Source organism: Oryzias melastigma, linkage group LG11 (genome assembly GCF_002922805.2).
Source record: "Oryzias melastigma strain HK-1 linkage group LG11, ASM292280v2, whole genome shotgun sequence".
NCBI lineage: Eukaryota > Metazoa > Chordata > Actinopteri > Beloniformes > Adrianichthyidae > Oryzias > Oryzias melastigma.
The window spans coordinates 25,062,567-25,081,867 of NC_050522.1; the positions used below are offsets into that span (position 1 = coordinate 25,062,567).

General features: G+C 40.4%; 3 protein-coding genes, 1 long non-coding RNA gene and 1 other non-coding gene across 7 annotated transcripts in view; 1 reads left to right on the forward strand and 4 right to left on the reverse strand.

Annotated features, from left to right (window-relative positions):
- The window catches only part of ppp1r18 (protein phosphatase 1, regulatory subunit 18), a 12,217-nt gene extending 1,469 nt beyond the window's left edge, over positions 1 to 10,748 (reverse strand). The window contains exons 1-3 of one of the 2 annotated variants that reach the window (XR_004948626.1): positions 7,203 to 10,748; positions 2,409 to 2,592; positions 930 to 995 (exon numbers count right to left, since the gene is read on the reverse strand). Coding sequence is in view for 1 of the 2 variants with exons in the window: in XM_024298272.2 (XP_024154040.1) it covers positions 809 to 995; positions 7,203 to 10,304 (3,289 nt within the window). In the remaining variant the exon portion in view is untranslated. Of the gene's footprint in view, positions 1 to 808; positions 996 to 2,408; positions 2,593 to 7,202 lie in introns of those variants that run through there. The other variant, XM_024298272.2, reaches the window with a different exon arrangement.
- LOC118599322 lies at positions 4,217 to 14,826 on the forward strand. The gene is made up of 2 exons (XR_004948627.1): positions 4,217 to 4,288; positions 13,357 to 14,826. It is a non-coding gene; the product is annotated as an uncharacterized LOC118599322 (long non-coding RNA).
- Positions 12,903 to 17,326, reverse strand: nrm (nurim). The gene is made up of 4 exons (XM_024298273.2): positions 16,656 to 17,326; positions 16,075 to 16,268; positions 13,789 to 13,965; positions 12,903 to 13,652 (listed from the first exon to the last, which is right to left on the reverse strand). Exons 1-4 carry the CDS (start codon positions 16,804 to 16,806, stop codon positions 13,341 to 13,343), a joined length of 834 nt encoding a protein of 277 aa, XP_024154041.1. The 5' UTR covers positions 16,807 to 17,326; the 3' UTR covers positions 12,903 to 13,340.
- Positions 16,389 to 16,461, reverse strand: trnak-cuu. Its single transcript has one exon. It is a non-coding gene; the product is annotated as a tRNA-Lys (tRNA).
- Positions 17,327 to 17,664: 338 nt separating the features above from the next.
- The window catches only part of limd1b (LIM domains containing 1b), an 8,692-nt gene continuing 7,055 nt past the window's right edge, over positions 17,665 to 19,301 (reverse strand). For both annotated transcript variants that reach the window (XM_024298275.2, XM_024298276.2), the window contains exons 4-8: positions 18,507 to 18,574; positions 18,374 to 18,436; positions 18,174 to 18,304; positions 18,045 to 18,096; positions 17,665 to 17,977 (exon numbers count right to left, since the gene is read on the reverse strand). In XM_024298275.2, the coding sequence (XP_024154043.1) occupies positions 17,894 to 17,977; positions 18,045 to 18,096; positions 18,174 to 18,304; positions 18,374 to 18,436; positions 18,507 to 18,574 (398 nt within the window). In that variant the 3' untranslated portion in view covers positions 17,665 to 17,893. The remainder of the gene's footprint in view (positions 17,978 to 18,044; positions 18,097 to 18,173; positions 18,305 to 18,373; positions 18,437 to 18,506; positions 18,575 to 19,301) is intronic.

Genomic DNA, 19,301 nt, shown 5'->3' on the forward strand with positions numbered 1-19,301 from the left:
AAAACAAGCCTAAATTGGTTAAAACAGCTAGCATGTAGATGCTAGCCTAACTCCAAAATAGCATAAAAAAACTTTTAAAAAGTCTAAATAGGACAAAACAGCTAGAATAAGGCTAAACTATAAGTTTAACTCCAAACAGCCTAAAAAACTGAAAAAAGCCTAAATTACCAAAAACACGAAGGATGTGGCAGAAATATTAGCTAATTTCCAGAATAGCCTAAAAACGAAAGAGCCTAATTTAGCCAAAATAGCTAGCATGTAGCTGAAATATTAGCTAAACTCCAAAATAGCCACAAAAAACAAAAAAAACAAAACAAAAAAAGCCTAAATTAGCCAAAACAGCTAGCATGTAGCGGAAATATTAGCTAAACTCCAAAATAGCCACAAAAAACAAAAAAACAAAAAAAACAAAAAAAAAAGCCTAAATTAGCCTAAATAGCTAGCATGTAGCTGAAATATTAGCTGAACTCAAAATAATCAAAAAAGCTATCAGAATGACAATTTTTAGAACTTTAAAACCATAACTTTCCATCATAAATATAAATAATAGGAATAATATTCCAGAATAAATCAACTTAAACCTTAAATAACTTTCAATATTTTACTCTCCATAATATATTTTATATATGGCCTACATATTAGAAATGAGTGCAAGATAACATCGGGTCATTAATAACAATAAACAAAATGATCTGGAGGGCCGGATAGAATTACCCGGAAGGCCGGATCCGGCCCCCGGGCCTTGACTCTGATACGTCTTAGAGGTTTTCTAAGGGTTAAGTGAACGAGAGCAGGAGGCGTCACTGACCGACTCTCAGTCGTGGTGCAATCCCCAGGCTCCTCGTGCTCTTGAGCAATCCCTCCTCTCCTTCCTCCTCCTGCGCCTCCTCCGCCTTGCCCCCATCATGCAGGAGGGGGTTGAACGTCAGCATGGAGGTCTCGGACGGGTACTCGCAGACCTGCTCCAGCTGGTCCTCGTGGAAGCAGACCTTCCCCTGTGGGAGAAAACATGTTACTGTTTGGTTCACTCTGGTTTCCATCATGATGATGACGATGGTTTGACTCTTCTGCATTCTTTCTCTTATTTGAATTCATGCTGAAAATGGACTGTTAGAGTGTGCTGCCACCTACTGGCTAACAAGAAGTTAACATATGAAATCAAATTGACGCTTTGTCACACATCTACAGCTGAAAAACCTTTAAATATACCATTAAATTCTCATTAGAATAGTTCAAAATACAGTTTAAAGAATTGGAATATTTTGACGAAAAAAGTTATGGTTAAAGTGCAACATTTTTATTCTTAAAGTAATCCTTTGATCTATTTTTAAAAGCGTTCCAAGTGTTTTTTTAAAAGCAGTTTGTAGACAAAATATAAAAACCTGTGTCCTTCAAAGACATAGTTTCTGCAGAGCGGTAGGAGGTCATTAGAAGTGAAGTTATGGGTGGGACCACTGGGCGAGGCAACTCCGCCCCCTTCCTATCACCCATAACTGAGAGCTCTCTGTTTGCACGCACTCCTGCTAGCTTACAGCTCCTCACAACGAGGAGAGACGAGGAAAACAAAGACGTTCATGGATCTATTTGTCTGCAAGAGGATGCATCAGAATGGAGCAGAGCTGTATTTTCACAAATACGATTTTTTTTCCAACTTTCACAACAATTTAAATAAAACTATACTCCAAAATGCAAATGTATGTATTTTCTTCATAAATGTCCTCAAGACTATGTTTAAAAACCTAATTTTCTTCAGAGTGGGTCTTTAAACTGTAACCAGAGAGCGTCTTACTCTGTCCAGGATTGTTGTTTATAGTCTCACTGTAATGTCAACTGACAGTCTTGGGGCTTAACGAGACAGAAATACTCTCCTCTTACTGACCGAAAACTTCATGAACTCGCTGAGATGGAAGGGCCAGTTTAACACAAACTCAACTTTGCATTGAATAAAACTGCAGGAAGACGCCGGTTTTGTGCAGACGTCACACTAACACAAATCCAAGGCTGCAGGGTGGAGCGGAGGCACAGCGGTGACTTCACCAGAGAAGTGCAGGAATCTGATTGAGAAAGGACGGCGGAGTCACGGCGAGGCCCGGGAGGCTAATCCTCCTGCCCTGACCCTGATTAGCCGGGGCCAACGCCGCGGGACGGGCAGAGGCACGGCGGCAGGAGGACGACCACACTCACAGGCCGACAGAGGGAAGTTTGAGGAGGGAGTTTCCAGATTTGGGGGCAGCAGACGCTGGGCTTTAATGTAGCTTGATAACTCAACTACAAACACACTGTGTGTGTGCAGAAAGTGGAACTAAAGTAATTTATAAAAATATTTGCAGAAGTTTTCACTAAATTATGCATGAATCCGCCAAGCAGGAGAAAGCAGCTTTTAAATTACAGGTAGAAGAAGATCAAACCTCCCAGGATAAGGTGATTCGGGGGTTTGTCGTCAGAGTCTGAGGGAGGTGGAAGCATCAGGTGGTCAGAACACCAGCCTGTGGTCGCCTCCTGCTGCCTCACAAGAGGAGTGCACAGACAAATAAATAATAGAGCCTCCCTTTGATCCTCTTTTGATCTATTTTCAGAGAGTTCTTAGTAGGGCTGTGAACATGAACGAGTTAACGAGGAATCAAAAAGAATGAAAGGGTTAAGATTTATACAAATCAATCAAACAAATAGTTCTTCACTTTAACTTGGCGGTTCAGGATTCCACGGAACGCGCTGAAACTTTTACCCCACTTTTACTTAAAAAATAAATAAATATTCGTCAGCTTTTGGTGCTTTATTCTTGCTATTTTTTTGGTTTGGATTACTTCTTCACAAAAAGCAGATGATTTCAACGATTGTCTGGTGCCATATTGTAAAAATAAATTTTACCTCAAAAAAGCTTAAATTAGCCGAAACAGTTAGCACGTAAATATTAGCCTAACTCCAAAATACCATAAAAATAACTGATAAAGCCTAAATTAGCCAAAACAGCCAGAGCGTAAATATTAGCCTGACTCGAAGAAATCCCCTAAAAAGCTGAAAAAAGCCTAAATTAGCCAAAACATCTAACATATAAATATTAGCCTAACTCCAAAACACCCTAAAAAGCTGAAAACAAGCTTAAATTAGCCAAAATAGCTAGCATGTAGCTGAAATATTAGCTAAACTCCAAATTAGCTTAAACATTTGTAGTAAATGCCAAAATAGTCCAAAAAGCCAGTAGAATGCCAATTTTTAAAACTTTAAAACCATAGTTTTTTAAATAATAAGTCAATAATAATAAGGCAGTAATATTGTTCCAGAATAAATTAACTTAAACTGTAAAACATTCTGACTAATCACATCACAAAAGTTCGATTAATCAGATTTTTTTAATCCATTGACAGCACTAATTAAAAACAAAAGTTCTAAATGTAGAGTTTTGTGTGTGATTTCATACTGTGATTATTATTAGATAATAAGTGGTCGGCAAATACTGTAAATTAAAAAAAATGATTGCAATCACTCAGGATTAATATTTTCCAGGTTTGCGATTATTAAGTTACATTCTTTTTCTCGATTCTCGGCCCTAGTTCTTTGGCATAAAAAAGCCAATAAAACTGTAGTTTTCTAGAGTATATATTCACCAGAGCAGCGTTAGAAATTGATTTGCAGACAGAAATGTTGCTGGTAGTGAGCCTGCACTCATTTCCCATCATCCCTTTGTTTACATCCTTTACTGCTTACAGCCCCTCACAACCCTAAGCTAGCATTAGCGTTGCAACAAAAATGATGACCAATATTGGAGCTATCAAGCAGTACAGTTTTGATCCAGATACCAGTTCAGACGAGGATAACAAAGACGTTCGTGGATCTATTTGTCTGCAAGTGGAGAGTAGCAGATAGCTTGTACCCCAACATATTTTTATACACCACAAATATGATCTTTTTTAAACCGCATTTTTGTTTCTGCTCCTGATTTACAACAATTTGAATAAAGAAATACTCAGAAATTCAGGTTTGAGCTGAATTTTCTTTAAATTTGTCCTTCATCATCAGAAAAATGCCACAAGAACATGTTAAAACAGAATTTTCGTCAGAATAGGTCTTTAATTTAAGATTTAAAATAGTGTTGGGTATCAACAATAATTCCCAGAATCAATATATATGTTTTGAATACGTTCATAGTAATCTTAAACAGTTTAACAGTTACATTTTATTTGTGAAATAATGAGATTAATATCATTCAGTGTTACATGGATTTTCAGTTTGGCCACTAGGTGGCGATCGCACTACACCAGTAAAGTATAGCAGAAGAAGAAAGAATGAGGTAAAAAAACGATGTTTTAAGCCATAAATTGTTACTTTAAAAATACTTCTTTAAAAAGAGTTTGGAAAAGTCATGCCTGTGAGTTTATAAAGATGTAGATTTAGTCAGCAATGTATGTTTAAGACGGCCGACCGTTAGCATTAGTCGTCCTATGGGAAATTCCATTAAACGTTAGCATCAAGCTAGCGGACTTTAGCTTTATCAACCCAGGCCTAATTAAAACTGCTTTTCTGAGTATTTCTTTATTCAAAACGTTTTGAATCAGGAGCAGATGACAGCCCACGGTTTGAAAAAGCTCGGGTTTGTGACGCAAAGACTGACATGGGCGGGGCCAAAGTCTACTGCTTTGCTATACTTTTGAGTCCCGAACTTTTTCAAAAAATTATAATATTAGATTAAATTTCTTTTCATTACCTCTTCTGCCAAAAATGAAAAAGATCTTTTTTAAAACAATTAACAATATTTATTCCTGTAAATAATTTTTACATTTAAGGTTTAAGATTCAAGATAACAGATCAATTATGTAAAAATGATATTGAAACACAATTCCATTATTTACCTATTCTAATGTTCAATTTGGTTGTATTGATAAAGAAAAGAAAATTTAATATTATTTAACTTATTTATTTTTGGCAATTTCTTTGTCGATTTTTGAAAGACACCTCCAATTTTTATGTTTTTTAAAACAAGTTTTATCTTTTTTGTAAATCTCTAAAAGAGATTAAAAAAACAAGAATGCTACAAAACCTTTAAATTGTTTGTCAGTTTACCTGGACTGATTTTTCCTCACCCTTTAATATATGGATAATCTTAGTTGGGGTTTATTAATTTAATTTAAAATCCTGAGTAGTTAGAAATGTTTTCTTTTTAATTTTATTAATATATATATTCTGAATTTTTATTTTATGTTGCTAATTGTTTATGTTACAATTGTGTTTTTGTCTGTTTTTTTTCTTTAAATTTAATTAATTTTGTCTTCACATGTATACATATATAGAGCCATGCTTTGTCATGTCTAATCTGTCAATAGAAAAAAAGTTTTTTCCGCTATGCTAATGTCAGCTTGTGAGGGACTTTAAGCTAGCAGGGGAGCATGTAAACAAAGGGTTGATGGAAAATTAGCTAACTTCTGTGTCAACGGTCAGAGGTGAAAGGTCAGAAGTGAATTTCTAATGAATTACTGCTGCTCTGCAACAACACAGGTTCTTTTTTTGCTAAAAACAACATAATCATAATTAAAAGACAACTGGAACCGATTTTACACTAGCAAAAGATATAGTTGGAGTGAGACTTTTAATCTGATTTATGATGTTCCATTTTCAAAAGATAACTCTACTGTTTCAATCGAGCAGCTAAACAGGGGATCTTAAAAAAGGACTTCCTCCTGACAGACTCTAGTTTGGAGGAAGCTCGTGCATTTAAAGTAGGAAACGAGCAAAAAGTTTCAGTGCCACAGCAGTTTCTGTCTGACTGAGAGACTAGGGTTGAACCCTTTCTGTAAAACTGTCAACGACCCGGTCTTGGATTCGTCTGGACTAGGGCTGCCACAAACGATTATTTTAATAGTCGACTAATTACGGATTATTTTTACCGATTAGTCGACTAATCGGGCCACTGGCAAAGTGGATGTAAAGGGCACATCTTAGCCATCATTAACTTTAAACTAACTAAAAATAAAGTCAATGAAGATGATGCTTTACTAAACTTTTAATGAATCGTGCAGCCTCTGTCCTTCATTAATTTCTGGGATTAGAACAAGATTAAATCAAAGGAGAGAGATCAGGAATATACTTTCCATCAAACTCATTTTGACAGGTGACCTTTGACTCTACACCTTAAACTCCTCAACATGACGTAACAATTTAATATCAATTTTATATATAAAGGGTATATAGGGTCAAAGGTCAGCTGTCAAAATGATGGAAAGTGTATTCCTGATCTCTCTAACGAGGTTGGCATCTGAAACAAGGAACTATTTTTCACTAAAGATAAAGTTTTGGTCTCACTAACTCATGAAAAAAGTGCATTTCTTGGTGCTGAATGCTCACAACTTTGTTCAACTTTACTGCACTCTGACTCCATATAAAGTGACGACTCATCGACAATTAAATGAATCGTCGATTGGTCGACTAATCATGGAAGCCCTAGTGCGGACCCTCCACCTCTCTGCCTCTGAGACGTCTTCTGCCCTCTGTTTCCGTCCAGACAGACCGAGCGTGGGCAGACGAACTCGCTCTCATCGTGGGAGGTCAGAGCGTTCAAAGACAGCATGTCTAACAACCAGAACACACACCAGCAGGCATGCAAAAACAAACAAACACAAAGGGCAGTTTGTCTGAGGCAACAGAAAGGAGAGAATTGGGACGTGGAAACAAGGAAGCGGTCTCTAGCAGAAGCTTGACAAAAACAAAAACAGCCACCTCATTTATCAGCAGATAAATCCACCAGAACAGTCAGCTCGGCTTTTTACAGGATTTTGCAACAGGCGAGTTCACTTCTGCTCTGCCGGGCATCTTCCCTTTCTTGCGCAAGAGCGACTTATTTCTGTAGACGGACCAAAAAAGACGAAACTGAAAATTTGACTCTGTTCCTGTTCATTCCATTGAGGTTTTGCATTTTGCACACATGCAAACACACAATGCGGCGGGATTAAACACGCGGGATTGTGGGATTCTACACACAAAAACCACCAATCATTGTCCACAAACGAGCGCCGCCGTTGGGTTCTGCAGACGACCGTCTGTCCACAGAATCAGGAGTGCAAACGGCAGAGGAGATGACGGCTGTCGGGAATCAAGATGCCGTGCTTGATAAGGCTTTAACTGGCTTAGCTGCCTGTCTGCGATTCACACGGGATGTTCTCCGGGTGAAAGGAGATTCTGCTTGGAGAAGATTTGAAAACAGTGGAACTCACCCGCTTTGGCGTTCCTCTGCTTTTGATCAAACAGGACCTCTCCAGGTTCTGGTACCCGCCGATCACCTCGATTTCTTCCACGGTTGGGTACTTCTTCCTGGCGGGGTCAGCTGCAGCGAGGTTTGTTTGCTGAGGGGCGGTGGGCCTTGTTGCTGCTCCTCCTCCTGTAGAGGCCTTTTTGGGGGTGACTGTGATGGTGGCGCCTCTTTTCACGTGGCCTCCAGAAGCACTTTTGATGGAGAAGAGGACGGGTGACGGGGTCGGGGATGGGGAGGCACAGGGGGACTGGGTGGGAGACGGGGAGCTTGGCGAGGAGGCTGGAGTTGGGGCGCAGTTTGCGGGTTTGAGAGAGTTCTCCGAGGACTGGTTCCTGAGGAACGACGGGGCGATGGTGATGGTCTGCTTGTTCTGAGGCCTTGGAGGAACTTTGGCTTCCTGGTCGTCCTTTCTTTGGTGCTTCAGTCCTGCTTTGGGGCTGTGGAGGCCTTTGCCCTCGATGCTCCTCAGTACTTCCTGCTCTTTCAGCTGAACGCCGTCAGCCGGCGGCGAGCTCACAACCAGAGGCTTCACTTTGACGAGGTGCACCGACGACGAGATGTTCTCCCGCAAACACAAACCTGACCTGGAGCCCACCGTTTCCAAGTTGTAGATCCGGCTCATCGCTGCGAGGGAGTTGGGATGAGGCGGCGAAGGGGACAGGGATTGTTCTGAATCGAAAGATGAAGAGTATTCTTCCTCCTCCTCTTCGCTGTGGCTCAGCTGATCTCCTACATGTTGCAGGGAGTCCTCCTCTTGCTCGGGTATCTGGAAGCTGTCAGAGATAACCTCAGAGGCAGTGGTGGCACAGTCGCCTGTCACTTCCTCCACCGTGTCAGCTTGTGTGAGAGAAACAGGAAGTTGAGGGCAGCTTTTCAACACGCAGACTTCCTGTCTGACGTCAGATGCAGTCATGGATGTCGGCTCGGATGCCTCTTCCTGTTGAGCGTCTGCTTCAGTGGGCCTCCTCTGCTCCTCTTGCGTTTCACTTCCCCTCTCCCAGTACCGGTCCTCGGGGTCACAGGCCTCCTCTCCATCCTCTCCTCTTCCTCCTTGCTTCATCTTCTCCATCTCCTTCTGCCTCATCTTCTCCCGCAGGGACTCGATGCGGCTCAAGGACTTCCCGATTCTCCAGCTGTCCGTCCTCTCCACGCCTCGCCCTGCATCCCAGTCCTGGACGTCGCAGTCAAGTTTTGTTTTGTCCAACATTTCTTCTGCCACGTAGAACACAGTCCTAGGGATTTGAATGCTGAGAGGCGCCTGCGAGGTCCCAAAAGCAGGAATCTTTTTTGGAGATCTTGGCCCACAGTCGCCCTCTATCAGAGGTTCATTCAGATGAACGGTTGCATCTCCGATTTTTTCTATTTTGCTGATGAGATCTTCAGTCTGGGGGGAGAGGACGGTGAGGTAAGGGCCTTGTGGTCCCGTCCCACTCCACTCCGGCCCCCTATGGGGGGTCCTACCAGTGCAGGACGGACCGGAGGTCTCTGTGAAAGCAGAATCCTGTCTGGAGTCCGTCTCAGCTCCTTCAGCGGAACTTGCGACTTCCTTTTCCAGACTCCTCGCCGGCGCTGGTTGCTCCCTGTCTGCTCTGGTTTTCCCGTCCTGCCTTATCGGGACTCTTTTAGCAAATGAAATCCCCTCCGTGCTTTTCACCGAGGCCAGGGTGAACCCCTCGTCTGCGTCCTCCTCTTTCTCATCCCTCGGTTTTCCAAAGCGGTCTCTCTGTAGAAGTCTGGCACAGCCCAGTTTGAGCTTTGAGGATTTATCTTTCCATGCGACGTCCTCAGGGTTCATCCGACCGTCAGCAGCACCGATGACCCGATCCGAGAAGCTGAAGGAGCGTTTGGGGATGCTCTTCAGCAGCGTCTTCTGCCTGTCGTCTTCATCTCCTGAGTACTTTCTCCTGTCAGGTTGGAGGAAGTTATCCGAGCTTTTGGATCGAGATGGAGGCTTGGGGTGCTCTCCAAATTTGCTCCTTAGCTGGCTGACTCGTCCTCCCTTCTCCACAAAAACGTTATCATCCCAGCTGTCCTTCCTGCTGTCCTTATTGATGACGGTGGCGTGGCCCCACGGCTTCTCCTTCTCTCTCGTCCTGGACACGTCTGTTCTCAGCTCCGTCTCCCTCCGTAGATCCATGCAGCCTTTTGTCTCTCCGTCCTCCCTGCCTTTGCCTCCAGAGCATCTGTCTTCTGGGTTCAAGACGGGCTTTATGATGAGAACTTCCGAGGCTCGGATCTCGGTGACACTCCCGCCTCCAGCCAGGATCTCCCTGAGGTCCATTTTCATCCCTCGTTTCCCGATTGGGTCCTCCTGAAGCTTCTCCCTGTCGGCCTCCATCCATTTCCCTCTCCTGTCGTCGCCGCCTTTCCTGTCCTGCTCGATGATGATGATGTTGTCGGCGTGGATGGTCCGGAGGCAGGGGACGACGGGCGAGAACGGAGCGCACGGCGGCTGACTTTCCTTTTCCTCCGGGTCTTTTCGGACTCTCAGAAAGTCCTGCTCCTTTTTGTCTTTTTCACATCCTTCTCTGCTCCTTTCTCGTTCCCATCCTTCATTCAGATCTTTGAATCTTCTTCTGGTCTCTGCATCCTGACCTCTGGGGCTCATCTTGTCCCTCTCCTTGACCTCCAGCTCGTTGCCGGGCTCTCCGTCTTTGCCCTTCCTCCCGGTCCAGCTGCTCTGCGTCCGCATGAACGGGTTTTCGTGCACTGGAACGATGGTTTCCACTGAAACCTGACTGGCCGCTTTGGGCTCCAGATCCAGCCATTGGCCCGGATCTGGACTGAGGGACACATCGCTCCCCAGATTGACTGTGACAGAGCTGTCGGTGTCGCTCAGGCCGTCAGATGGAGATCTGGAGTCCTGCAGCAGGCAGAAGTCCTTCTCCCTGTCTCCCGCCGTCTCCTGCTTGGCTCTCCTACGTTGGATGATCCCTCTTTTCCAGGCCGGCATGCTGGCTAACTTCTCCTCCTCCTCTTTTTCCCTCCTCCCTCGCTCCACCTCTTCTCTCCTCTTTTTCTCCAGAAGGAGCTGCTTCCATTCTGGCAGGGAGGAGACCGACATAAGAGAGAAGATCTTTGGACACAAGAGCGTTCCTGCAAAACACAATTTAGACAATTAGACCAAGTTAAGAAAGAATCAAAATTACTTCAACTATGATGAATCTTATGTTGTAATAAACTGTCAAACTCACCCAAACGTGCAGTTTTTGTAAGAAAAAAGTCCCGACTTTACATTTCCACTTCAGTGCAGCTGCTTTTATTTTGAAAGCAAACAGTAACGGTGACTCTTCGTGGTCAGAAAGGTCCCATCACCCAGAGACGTGAGCGTGCGCCCGGGCATCCAGACGCCTCCGTCCTCGGTGTGGTAGTAATTACCTCCAACCTGAGAGCTGCGAGGCTGTAATCCGATAATTACACTCAATTCCGTCAAGAGAGTTTAGTGGCACACAGCATATTGTCGGACCTAAGAAAAGGCGTTAAAGCCCATATGTCTGCCGGGCCACCAGCCTCCCCCCCCCCAGCAAATCTCCCTATCCTTTAGCACTGATTGGAGAGGAGGAGGAGGAGGAGGAGGTGAACCGGGCTGTGATGCCAGATTTGCCAACCCACAAAGCTGCAGTTACAGGACAGACATGAGGAGCCATCTCCTCACTCAAAGTTGATTTTATTGAGTCAAAGGGTTTTAAATAAAGTTATCAGATGAAAATAATAAATAAAATGTGTAACTATTGCTCCGATTTATGGTGTTTTCTATCCTCAAAGTAAAAAAAAAAACCCTAAAACAACAACTTTATCACAAAAACATCTATTTTTTATTTCCACTTGGTGATAAATAAAGAATTTGTGTATTTAAATGAAATAAAACAGTAGAAAAAATCTAAAAATAAGTTTATTTGTGTGTCAGAGAGAAAGCTTAACCAGCAGGAGAGGCTCCAACAGTTTCAAGGTCCAGGGCCAGCAGATGAACTGGCCCCCCTCATCCCCTAACTTCTACTAAATTGTTTGAGTTTTTCTTTATTTGTTTTATTTATCCTTATATTTTCATCACTAAGTAAGTCTTTTAAGAAAATCCAGTTTCTAATTTTAGTTTTTAAAGGATTTAAACTTTTTCATCTCAATTAAACTCAATTTTTCAACTCAATTAATTTTAACTCAAAACTTAATTCAATAACTAATCTAGTTTAAGTAATTAAAGATTCCATTTGAAGTGGTTAGTTTATTTTTTTATTTATTTAAAATTTTTACTATTACACAACTACTTCTTGATATTCCAAATAAACATCCTGCCTTTCAACATTGATGCGCTAAAGTCAGTTCACAAAGTGGCCACTAGTGGGCTTGTGTCATCCTTATCACTGACTGTATGTGAGAACTGGACTGAGCGAGTGTGATGTCACCCATAGAAAATGTACTTACTTCCAATTCCATCCAAATGAAGTCGACATTTTTCTGGGAAATGTCAAGTTGGAACCGGACGTCCTCAGTAAGCCCTGATTGGTCCATGTCGGTCTTTGTCTACATTTCTATGGCAACCATTCTCTCCAATCAGGAGTGAGCATGTTAGGAAGCCACGCCTCTTTCACTGAAAGTGAGCCTGGCAGAATCTGTTAATCAAATTTGATGCAAGACCGCCTACTTTTAAATTGAGGCTTCTGATTGGTCAGTTTATGACTTGAAATACAGAAAAAAAATATGAAAAAAATAAGATTATCAAGAACAATGTTAAAAAGGTATCAGAGCAAGAATGTTTATTCTGACCAATAGAATGACTGTTTATTTCTCTATAGAAGCTTGTGGGTTTTTAGCTTCTTGGACCCACTTCCTGTTTGGCCACTCAGTCCAGTTTTCATGTACAGTCAATGCCTCTTATGATGTTTATTATTATTTATTAGTATAATTCCAAACATCCCCAACTGATGAACATTCCCAATTTCTTTCAATGGGGTCATGTGACTCAACAGTTTACATCAAAAAGTCTAAATGAAACTCAGTTTTCAAGCTAACATATTTATTTTAAATTCCTACAAAATATTGAGATTTCCTTGAACGTCTCTTTACATTTACAAAATGACATAAAAACATCATAATGAACCTGAAGTATTTAGATAAATGAGGCGAGAATAAGATATACTTCTTTACGCTGTAAAAATAAGCAAAGACAGAACTTTTTTTAACGTTTTTTTATCTGTGACACAAGTGGAGCAACGTCAACGTAACAGTTTAGAAAAAAACGGCAAAAGTGTCACCGTATTAAAACACATTTACAGGATTCAAAATAGTTTAAAATGTAAAAAGTCTAGTTTGTGGTTTACTATCAGTATCAGGGTCACCGTAAAAGAAAATAAATATATAAAAACAAAATGTCAAAAAAATTATGCAAGAAAATGTGAATTTAATTTTATTTATCTGATTGGATAGAATTCAGACCAATCAGTAGACAGTCTGATGTGGCACAAACGTAACGCTGAGAACGAATTTAGAACACGATGAGGCACGAGATGAGGCACTACGCATCTAAAAACGTTTGTGCTGCAATCGCAAAAACAGTTTGCAAATGCAAAAATATTTCTGAAGGCAAAAATAAGTTTTTGAAAGTTAATACTAAATATTTTTATTTACAAATTATATTTTATTGACAGTAACATTTTGTTTGCAATTTAGAAAATTTTGATCTCAAAACTGTAACTTTTGCTTGCAATATAATGGCACAAAAATCACTCCATAAACGTGAAGCTTTTTCAAAAATAAAGTTAAAATAAAGTTGGACAAAAAAGTAAAGTTGATTTAGTGAGAATTTTGAGCAGTGTGATGTCCTGCTCCATACTCCATTTAGTGTTTAATTGTCTCTGAAATATTTTAAAAGCTATTTTATTTAAAAAAAAACATGATTTTTTTTAAACCATAAATTTCTGACTTTATTTCTGTAAAATTTTGACTTTTTCTCATAACTTTATGATTTTATTCTCACATATTTATTTTCTTTTATGGTTTCTGTTTTAGTTTGAAATGTTTAAAAAAAATGAAAATTCCCTCCCGGCCCGTTTTAACAGAACAGACAGTGATGAAAGGTCAGAAAGGTCAAATCCTGACTTTGACCTCACTTCTCCTTGTAGTCGTTGTCTTCCCGCTGGGCTGCGCCGCCGCCGTGCGGCTCTGAAAGGAGCTGCAGCCCGCCGCTAATCTGCCCGCAGACGTAAGCCAAGTCCTGTTTGTCCAGAGAGTGCGCCGCAGCCAGGTACGCCGACAGAGTCCCCGCCAACAGCAGCCGGTCCAGAGACAAGGCGGGCAGCAGCCACAGCACCACCGCCAGCTCCACGCACACCGGGTGGCGGTAGTGAGACAGCAGGCGCCGCGCCCGAGAGGGTTTGTGGGACAGGGGGTCCCCCAAGCTGAGACAGTCATAATACACCTGAGAGAGCAAACTTTTTAAATTATTAAACATTTATATTTTTACTTGTAAACACTTTAAAATACAAATTTAAACAATTATTCCCAAATTTATAGATTTTTCCACCAGAAAAACAGAAAAACAAACGGTTTCAAACCTGCTTGATTCCCAGAAGTTCTGGATAATCAAAAATCATGAGGATGCTGCAGATGATGGCCCAGCAAAGGAAGTGCAGCGTGAAGCAGAGCAGGGGGAACCAGACGCTCCAGGGGGGGTGCCGCACCGACCACAGGCAGGGGGCGCCGGTCACGGGCTGCCACTGGCGCATCAAGACCTGAAAACAGATTAAAACAAAAGTGAAAAAAGGGAAGAAGGGAAGAAGGGAAGTTGGTTTGACTGATCGTTTTAAATTGATTTTTTTAAATTAAAAAAATGAAAATTAAGACATAAAAAGAATTATTTCAGTAAATGCACAAAAATATCAAACCCTAAAATGACATTAAACGACAAAAAGATCTAAAAGTGCACAACTTGAACAACACAACTGGACTACAAAAATTCAAAAAAATGTTTTAAAAAATGTAAATTTACTTTTTTCTTTTTTGTATTTTTTACAATAGTTATAAATTAGCATTTTATTAAAAAAAATAACTAAGTCAAATTAGTTATTGAGCACAAAAATAAGACAAATTTAGGTTTTTTTTGCCATCAAAGTAAAAAATTTAAACAGTCTGTACTGTAAATATAAAATAAATAAATAAAAATTAAAGTCACATTTTGCATTTTATGTCCCCCTGGTGCTACCTCCCTCGCCTTAACTGCCTGAGTGGGTTGCTTTAGGCCCCTCCCTCTTCCCCTCTGTTCAGGGGCGGAGCTAGAACATTCAAATGGGGGCATTACAAATGAAAGAATCAAAAACAAGAGTTTCAAACAGGTTTTTTATTTTATTAACCGTTAAAATAGCAGTTATTGTTGCTAAGGTGCTATTTCTAACATTTAAAACTAAAATTTAGACATAAAAAAATAATTTTAGTAAATGCACAAAAAGATCAAATCCTAAAACGACAAAAAGATCTAAAAGTCCATAACTGGAACAAAACAACTGGACTACAAAAATACAAAAAAATTGAGAAAAAAGTATATTAACATATTTTTGTAATTTTTACAATAGTAATTAATTAGCATTTTATAAAAAACAAAAAAAAATGAACAAAGTCAAATTAATCATTGAGCACAGAATTAAACGACAAGTTTTGGGGGGGGGTTTTGTGTCAAAGTAAAAAGTTTGAACAGTCTGTATCTGGAAATATAAAAATAAATAAATGAAAATTAAGGCCGCAGGTGCGGTTGTATTTCCCCCTGGCGCTACCCTCCCCCGCCCTAACTGTCTGAGTGGCTGGTTCAGGCCCCTCCCTCTTCCCCTCTGCACAGGGGCGGAGCTAGTGAAATTACATTACAAGTGAAATCATCAAAAATACAAATTTCACAGTTTTGTTATATGTATTAACATTAAAAGAGCAGTTCTTTAAGCTGAGTTGCCATTGCTAACGTTTAAAGAAGCTTGTATTGGAATTTCTCAATCTTTTAATAATGATACTAGTATTGACTCAAAAATTGGGGGGGAAAAACCTTTTGCTGGAGGGGCAGCTGCCACCTCTTGGACCTCTGTAGCTCCACCCCTGACTCTACCCTTCTAATCAGAGCTTTATTGGACAAATTTGTGGAAAAAAACACCTTTTTTCAAAATGGCGGCTTTTATGTGGGTTTATCTCCATAGCAACCATTTTAATTTTTGGTCGCCTGGGGATGACGAAAAGGTCTATGTAACATTTACAAGAATCTTCAAAAGTAATATTTTTGATTTCCTTGGCAACAGAGGTTTTTTGTTAACTACGGCCGCATTTTCATAGCGTATGTAATATCTTTTTGTGTAATTTGAGAAAATGATTTAATTCTCAAAATTCTTTGGCACATAATGGGAGAGCTAGCCTCGCTAACGCTGTTCAGAATCTACAAATTTTTAAACCATGATTTTTTTTCCAGAAGTAGCTTCCCAATGAATGATGATCAATGAGTTAGGAGGTGGTAGACTGAAATCCCTATGAGGAGTTTAAATTTGTAGAAAGTACAAAAGGGGATTTTTTATTTTTTTTAATTCAAGATGGTGCCCTCCTCCTGAGATCAAAGGTTGTGGTTGTAGCCCAACCTTGTGGCATGTGTGTGAAATGTATTTTTTTTTCCCCATTCTTTTTGTAAATGTTTTCTTACGCTATAATGTCATCATTTCTCTGGAGGGGGTCAGTCACTATGCCCAAAATTATTTTTCATCATGCACTAGGTGTGTGCAATAGTTTTTGATGTGGCAGAGGTCAATATTTCGCTAAAAGGTCCTTCAGTCCAGGACTGCTGCGGGACACAGTAAAGGTCATGGGGTCGTCCATACCTGGAGGGCCAGAGCTGTGGTAAAACAGTATGCAGTCCGGTTGAGGGGCCCCAGCACTGACTGCAGAGCCTGTTTGACCGGAGACCAGGCAAGCAGACTGTGCTGTGTGATGAAGAGAGCCAGCAGGCACAGATTCACCAGAAGAGACTTCAGGACTGAGGCATCCGAAAGAGCCACAGACCACGGGATGGTGTCTGAAGATACGACAGAATCATATGGACCCTAAATGTCTTTTTAAAAATATAATAGATTTGAAGTGCAAGTAGAAAGCCTATAATGCATTTTTTTAATAAATAAATGAAAAAAAAATTGATCGCCCAACGTGGGGCTCGAACCCACGACCCTGAGATTAAGAGTCTCATGCTCTACCGACTGAGCTAGCCGGGCGGTAGTGGCCTGTTAAGTTTCAATCGGAGTTAGACTTGAATCAGTGTATATTTCCGATGTAGTGTTCTTTACTGTTTTCATTTAGGAGTAAAAAGTTTATTAAAGAACTTAACAATTATAAAAACTACAAACCACTCCTACACTGCAGTGACCTCGACCCCTATTGGCTGCGCGCCATTCCTGCGTCAACTTACCCTGACAGAACGGCGTCTCTCCGGTGATGTTGTGGTAAATGGCTCGAAACGATACGAAGCGAATGAAGTCTGCGCCGGAGATGAACACAAACAGCGAGTTGAGCAGAGACGCTGCGCACAGAGCCCAGCAGCGAACAGTGGCTGCCGCCATTTCAAAAAGAGTTAATGTTCCTTTCACAACAGTTCCGGAAGAAGAGTTTCTGTGGCGGTACCGAAAACGGACACGCGGGGGCGCTGTTTCCCCGCTGAGTGTTTGCAAACTAACTGTGTGCCTCAATATTAACCGATTATAAGGAACTGGACTGAGCGACTCCGCCCCCTGGCGTTAGTACCAGGAAGTAATCCCATAGACTTCTTTAGATAAAATAAAGTGCTATTACTCAGTCATTCTATTGATCAAACTAACCACTCTTGCTCTGATACTTATTTTTTTTTACAAATATTTTTTTCTGAAGTTCAAATTATTCAAGTTTAAATTAACCAATCAGATGCCTCACTAAAAGTAGGTGGCGTCATGTCAAAAGTTAGAAGTTCTTGATTGACAGATTCTTTTAATCCCACGTTCAGTGGAAGGGGTGTGGTCTTCCAACATGCTCACTCCTGATTGGAGAGTGGTTGCCATAGAAATGTAGTCTCTGACCAATCACTGCTTATTGACAATGACTGGTTCCAATATGGCAACAAATGTATTACGAAAAACTGAATTGTTACCCGATCTGTAACTCTTACTCTTAATAATAACAAAGTAATTCTGGTTAGTAACAGATGTGCATCAATTAGTAACCAGAACTTTTTTTAATTTATTTTTTAGAAAAAAAATGAAACAGTTACCATCTGGTGTGCACCAGTTACTAACCATTTTTTTTTTACTACTTTAATTTTTAGAAAAATAAGTTCCTATAAGTAACCAGAACTCGTTTGTTTAATCTAATTTTTTTTTTCACTTTGTCCCTTTAGGAGCTCCGTACCAAGTCAGTAAGAAGCAGAAAAAATACATTTTCTGTGTGTGTTTTTTTTTTCTTTTTTTGGGTAGTTAAAGGGCTAAAGGAGAGTATTGTTTCATCTGGTCCAGATCGAGATGTTTGGGCACAGATAGGACGGGTATATTCAGAAGACCATGTGGGATAACACCTGATTTCTTACCTGCTTCTTACCCTTTTTCTCTCATAACAAACTGAAATGAAGTAAAAAGATCAAACCTGATATTCAGTTCATTTATTCTGATAAACATTCGATCCTTAAATGAGGTTGACCTCTCCAGCGTAGCATTCTACATGGAAGTATTGGTTGGATGAAGCCACTCGGATGGACTCTGTGGACCCCTGATAGAACCAAACACAATGCTTCATTTCTATTGAATTCATGACATTTCCTGAGGCCTAAACTCACCTCTGTGGGGACGATGGATGAATGGCAGGCGGCGCAGCGAGGAGCCTGGACCCTGAAAGCATCAGGAAGTCTGGGTGAAACTGAAACGTGGCGTGGTGGGCGTGAAGTGGCTCGTTGTGGCAGTTTCACCTGTGATAGTCATCGATACAGTACACCCTGGAGCTGGAGTCGGCGGCAAACGGCTGACCCTGCAGCTCCTGGCTGCAGACGACGCAGCGGAAGCAGGACGGGTGGTACGACCTCCCACAAGCCTGCAGGACCTGATGATGCAGCCCTCTTACAACAGCGGTTTCACTTATTTATATGTAAATAAGAAAACAAATACTTACCAAGTCAGTGACTGAGCGTCCACAGGTGCTGCAGAGCTCCAGAGGCGGATGGACCCCAGAGAACTGTGACAGATGCGCATTCAAATGACAAAAGTGTGCATAAAAAACACATTTATGACTTTTAAAAACTCACCAAAAAATCCTCTTCACAATAAATTCGGTTTGAGACGGTAAAAAAGGGTTTTCCTCTGAGCTGTTTGTCTGACAAAAACAGATAAAAAGAGAAATAAAAGTATTTTTAATTCACTGGAGTTTGAATTTATGATGATCAAACAACTTTAATATCCCAAAAAGATCCTCATCCTCCATTTGGATCGTGTTTTACGACCAAGTATTAGAGTCATTTAACAAACAAACAACACATTTAAATTAGGTTTTTAAATCCTATAAATCTACAAGAAAAAAGTCATAACTGTTAAATTACGAGAATAAAGTCATATATTTATGACTTTAAAAGTCATGGGCTAGATTTAAGCTTTTTTAATGTGAATTTATAACTTAAAATCTCGTAAATTTATGGGAAAATATGTTAAATTACGAGAATAAAGTTGGATATTTATGACTTTAAAAATTAACAGGCTAATTTTATTACTTTTTTTCTAGTAAATGTATTACTATAAATCTCGTAAATTTACGAGAAAAAAGCCATAACTGTTAAATTACGAGAATAAAGTTATACATTTTTTACTCTATAAGCCATTGACTAAATTTATGACTTTTTCTCGTAAACTTACGTATTTTTCAAATTGTACATTTATTACTTTGAATCTCGTAAATTCACGAGAAAAACGTCAAAACTGTTAAATTTCAAGAATAAAGTCGTAAATGTATGACTTTAAAAGTCATACGCTAAAGTTATTACTGTTTTTCTTGTAAATGTACATGTTTTAAAGTTGTAAATTGATTACTTTAAATCTTGTTAATTTAC

Bases quoted from the DNA above. Each gene is read 5' to 3' on its own strand.
- nrm (XM_024298273.2), bottom strand. From the start codon at position 16,806: ATGGCGGCAGCCACTGTTCGCTGCTGGGCTCTGTGCGCAGCGTCTCTG. The intron at 13,966-16,074 runs GTATGGACGACC...ATCTGTTTTCAG, and splicing joins CCACAGCTCTGGCCCTCCAG to GTCTTGATGCGCCAGTGGCA. The intron at 13,653-13,788 runs GTTTGAAACCGT...TTGCTCTCTCAG, and splicing joins AACTTCTGGGAATCAAGCAG to GTGTATTATGACTGTCTCAG.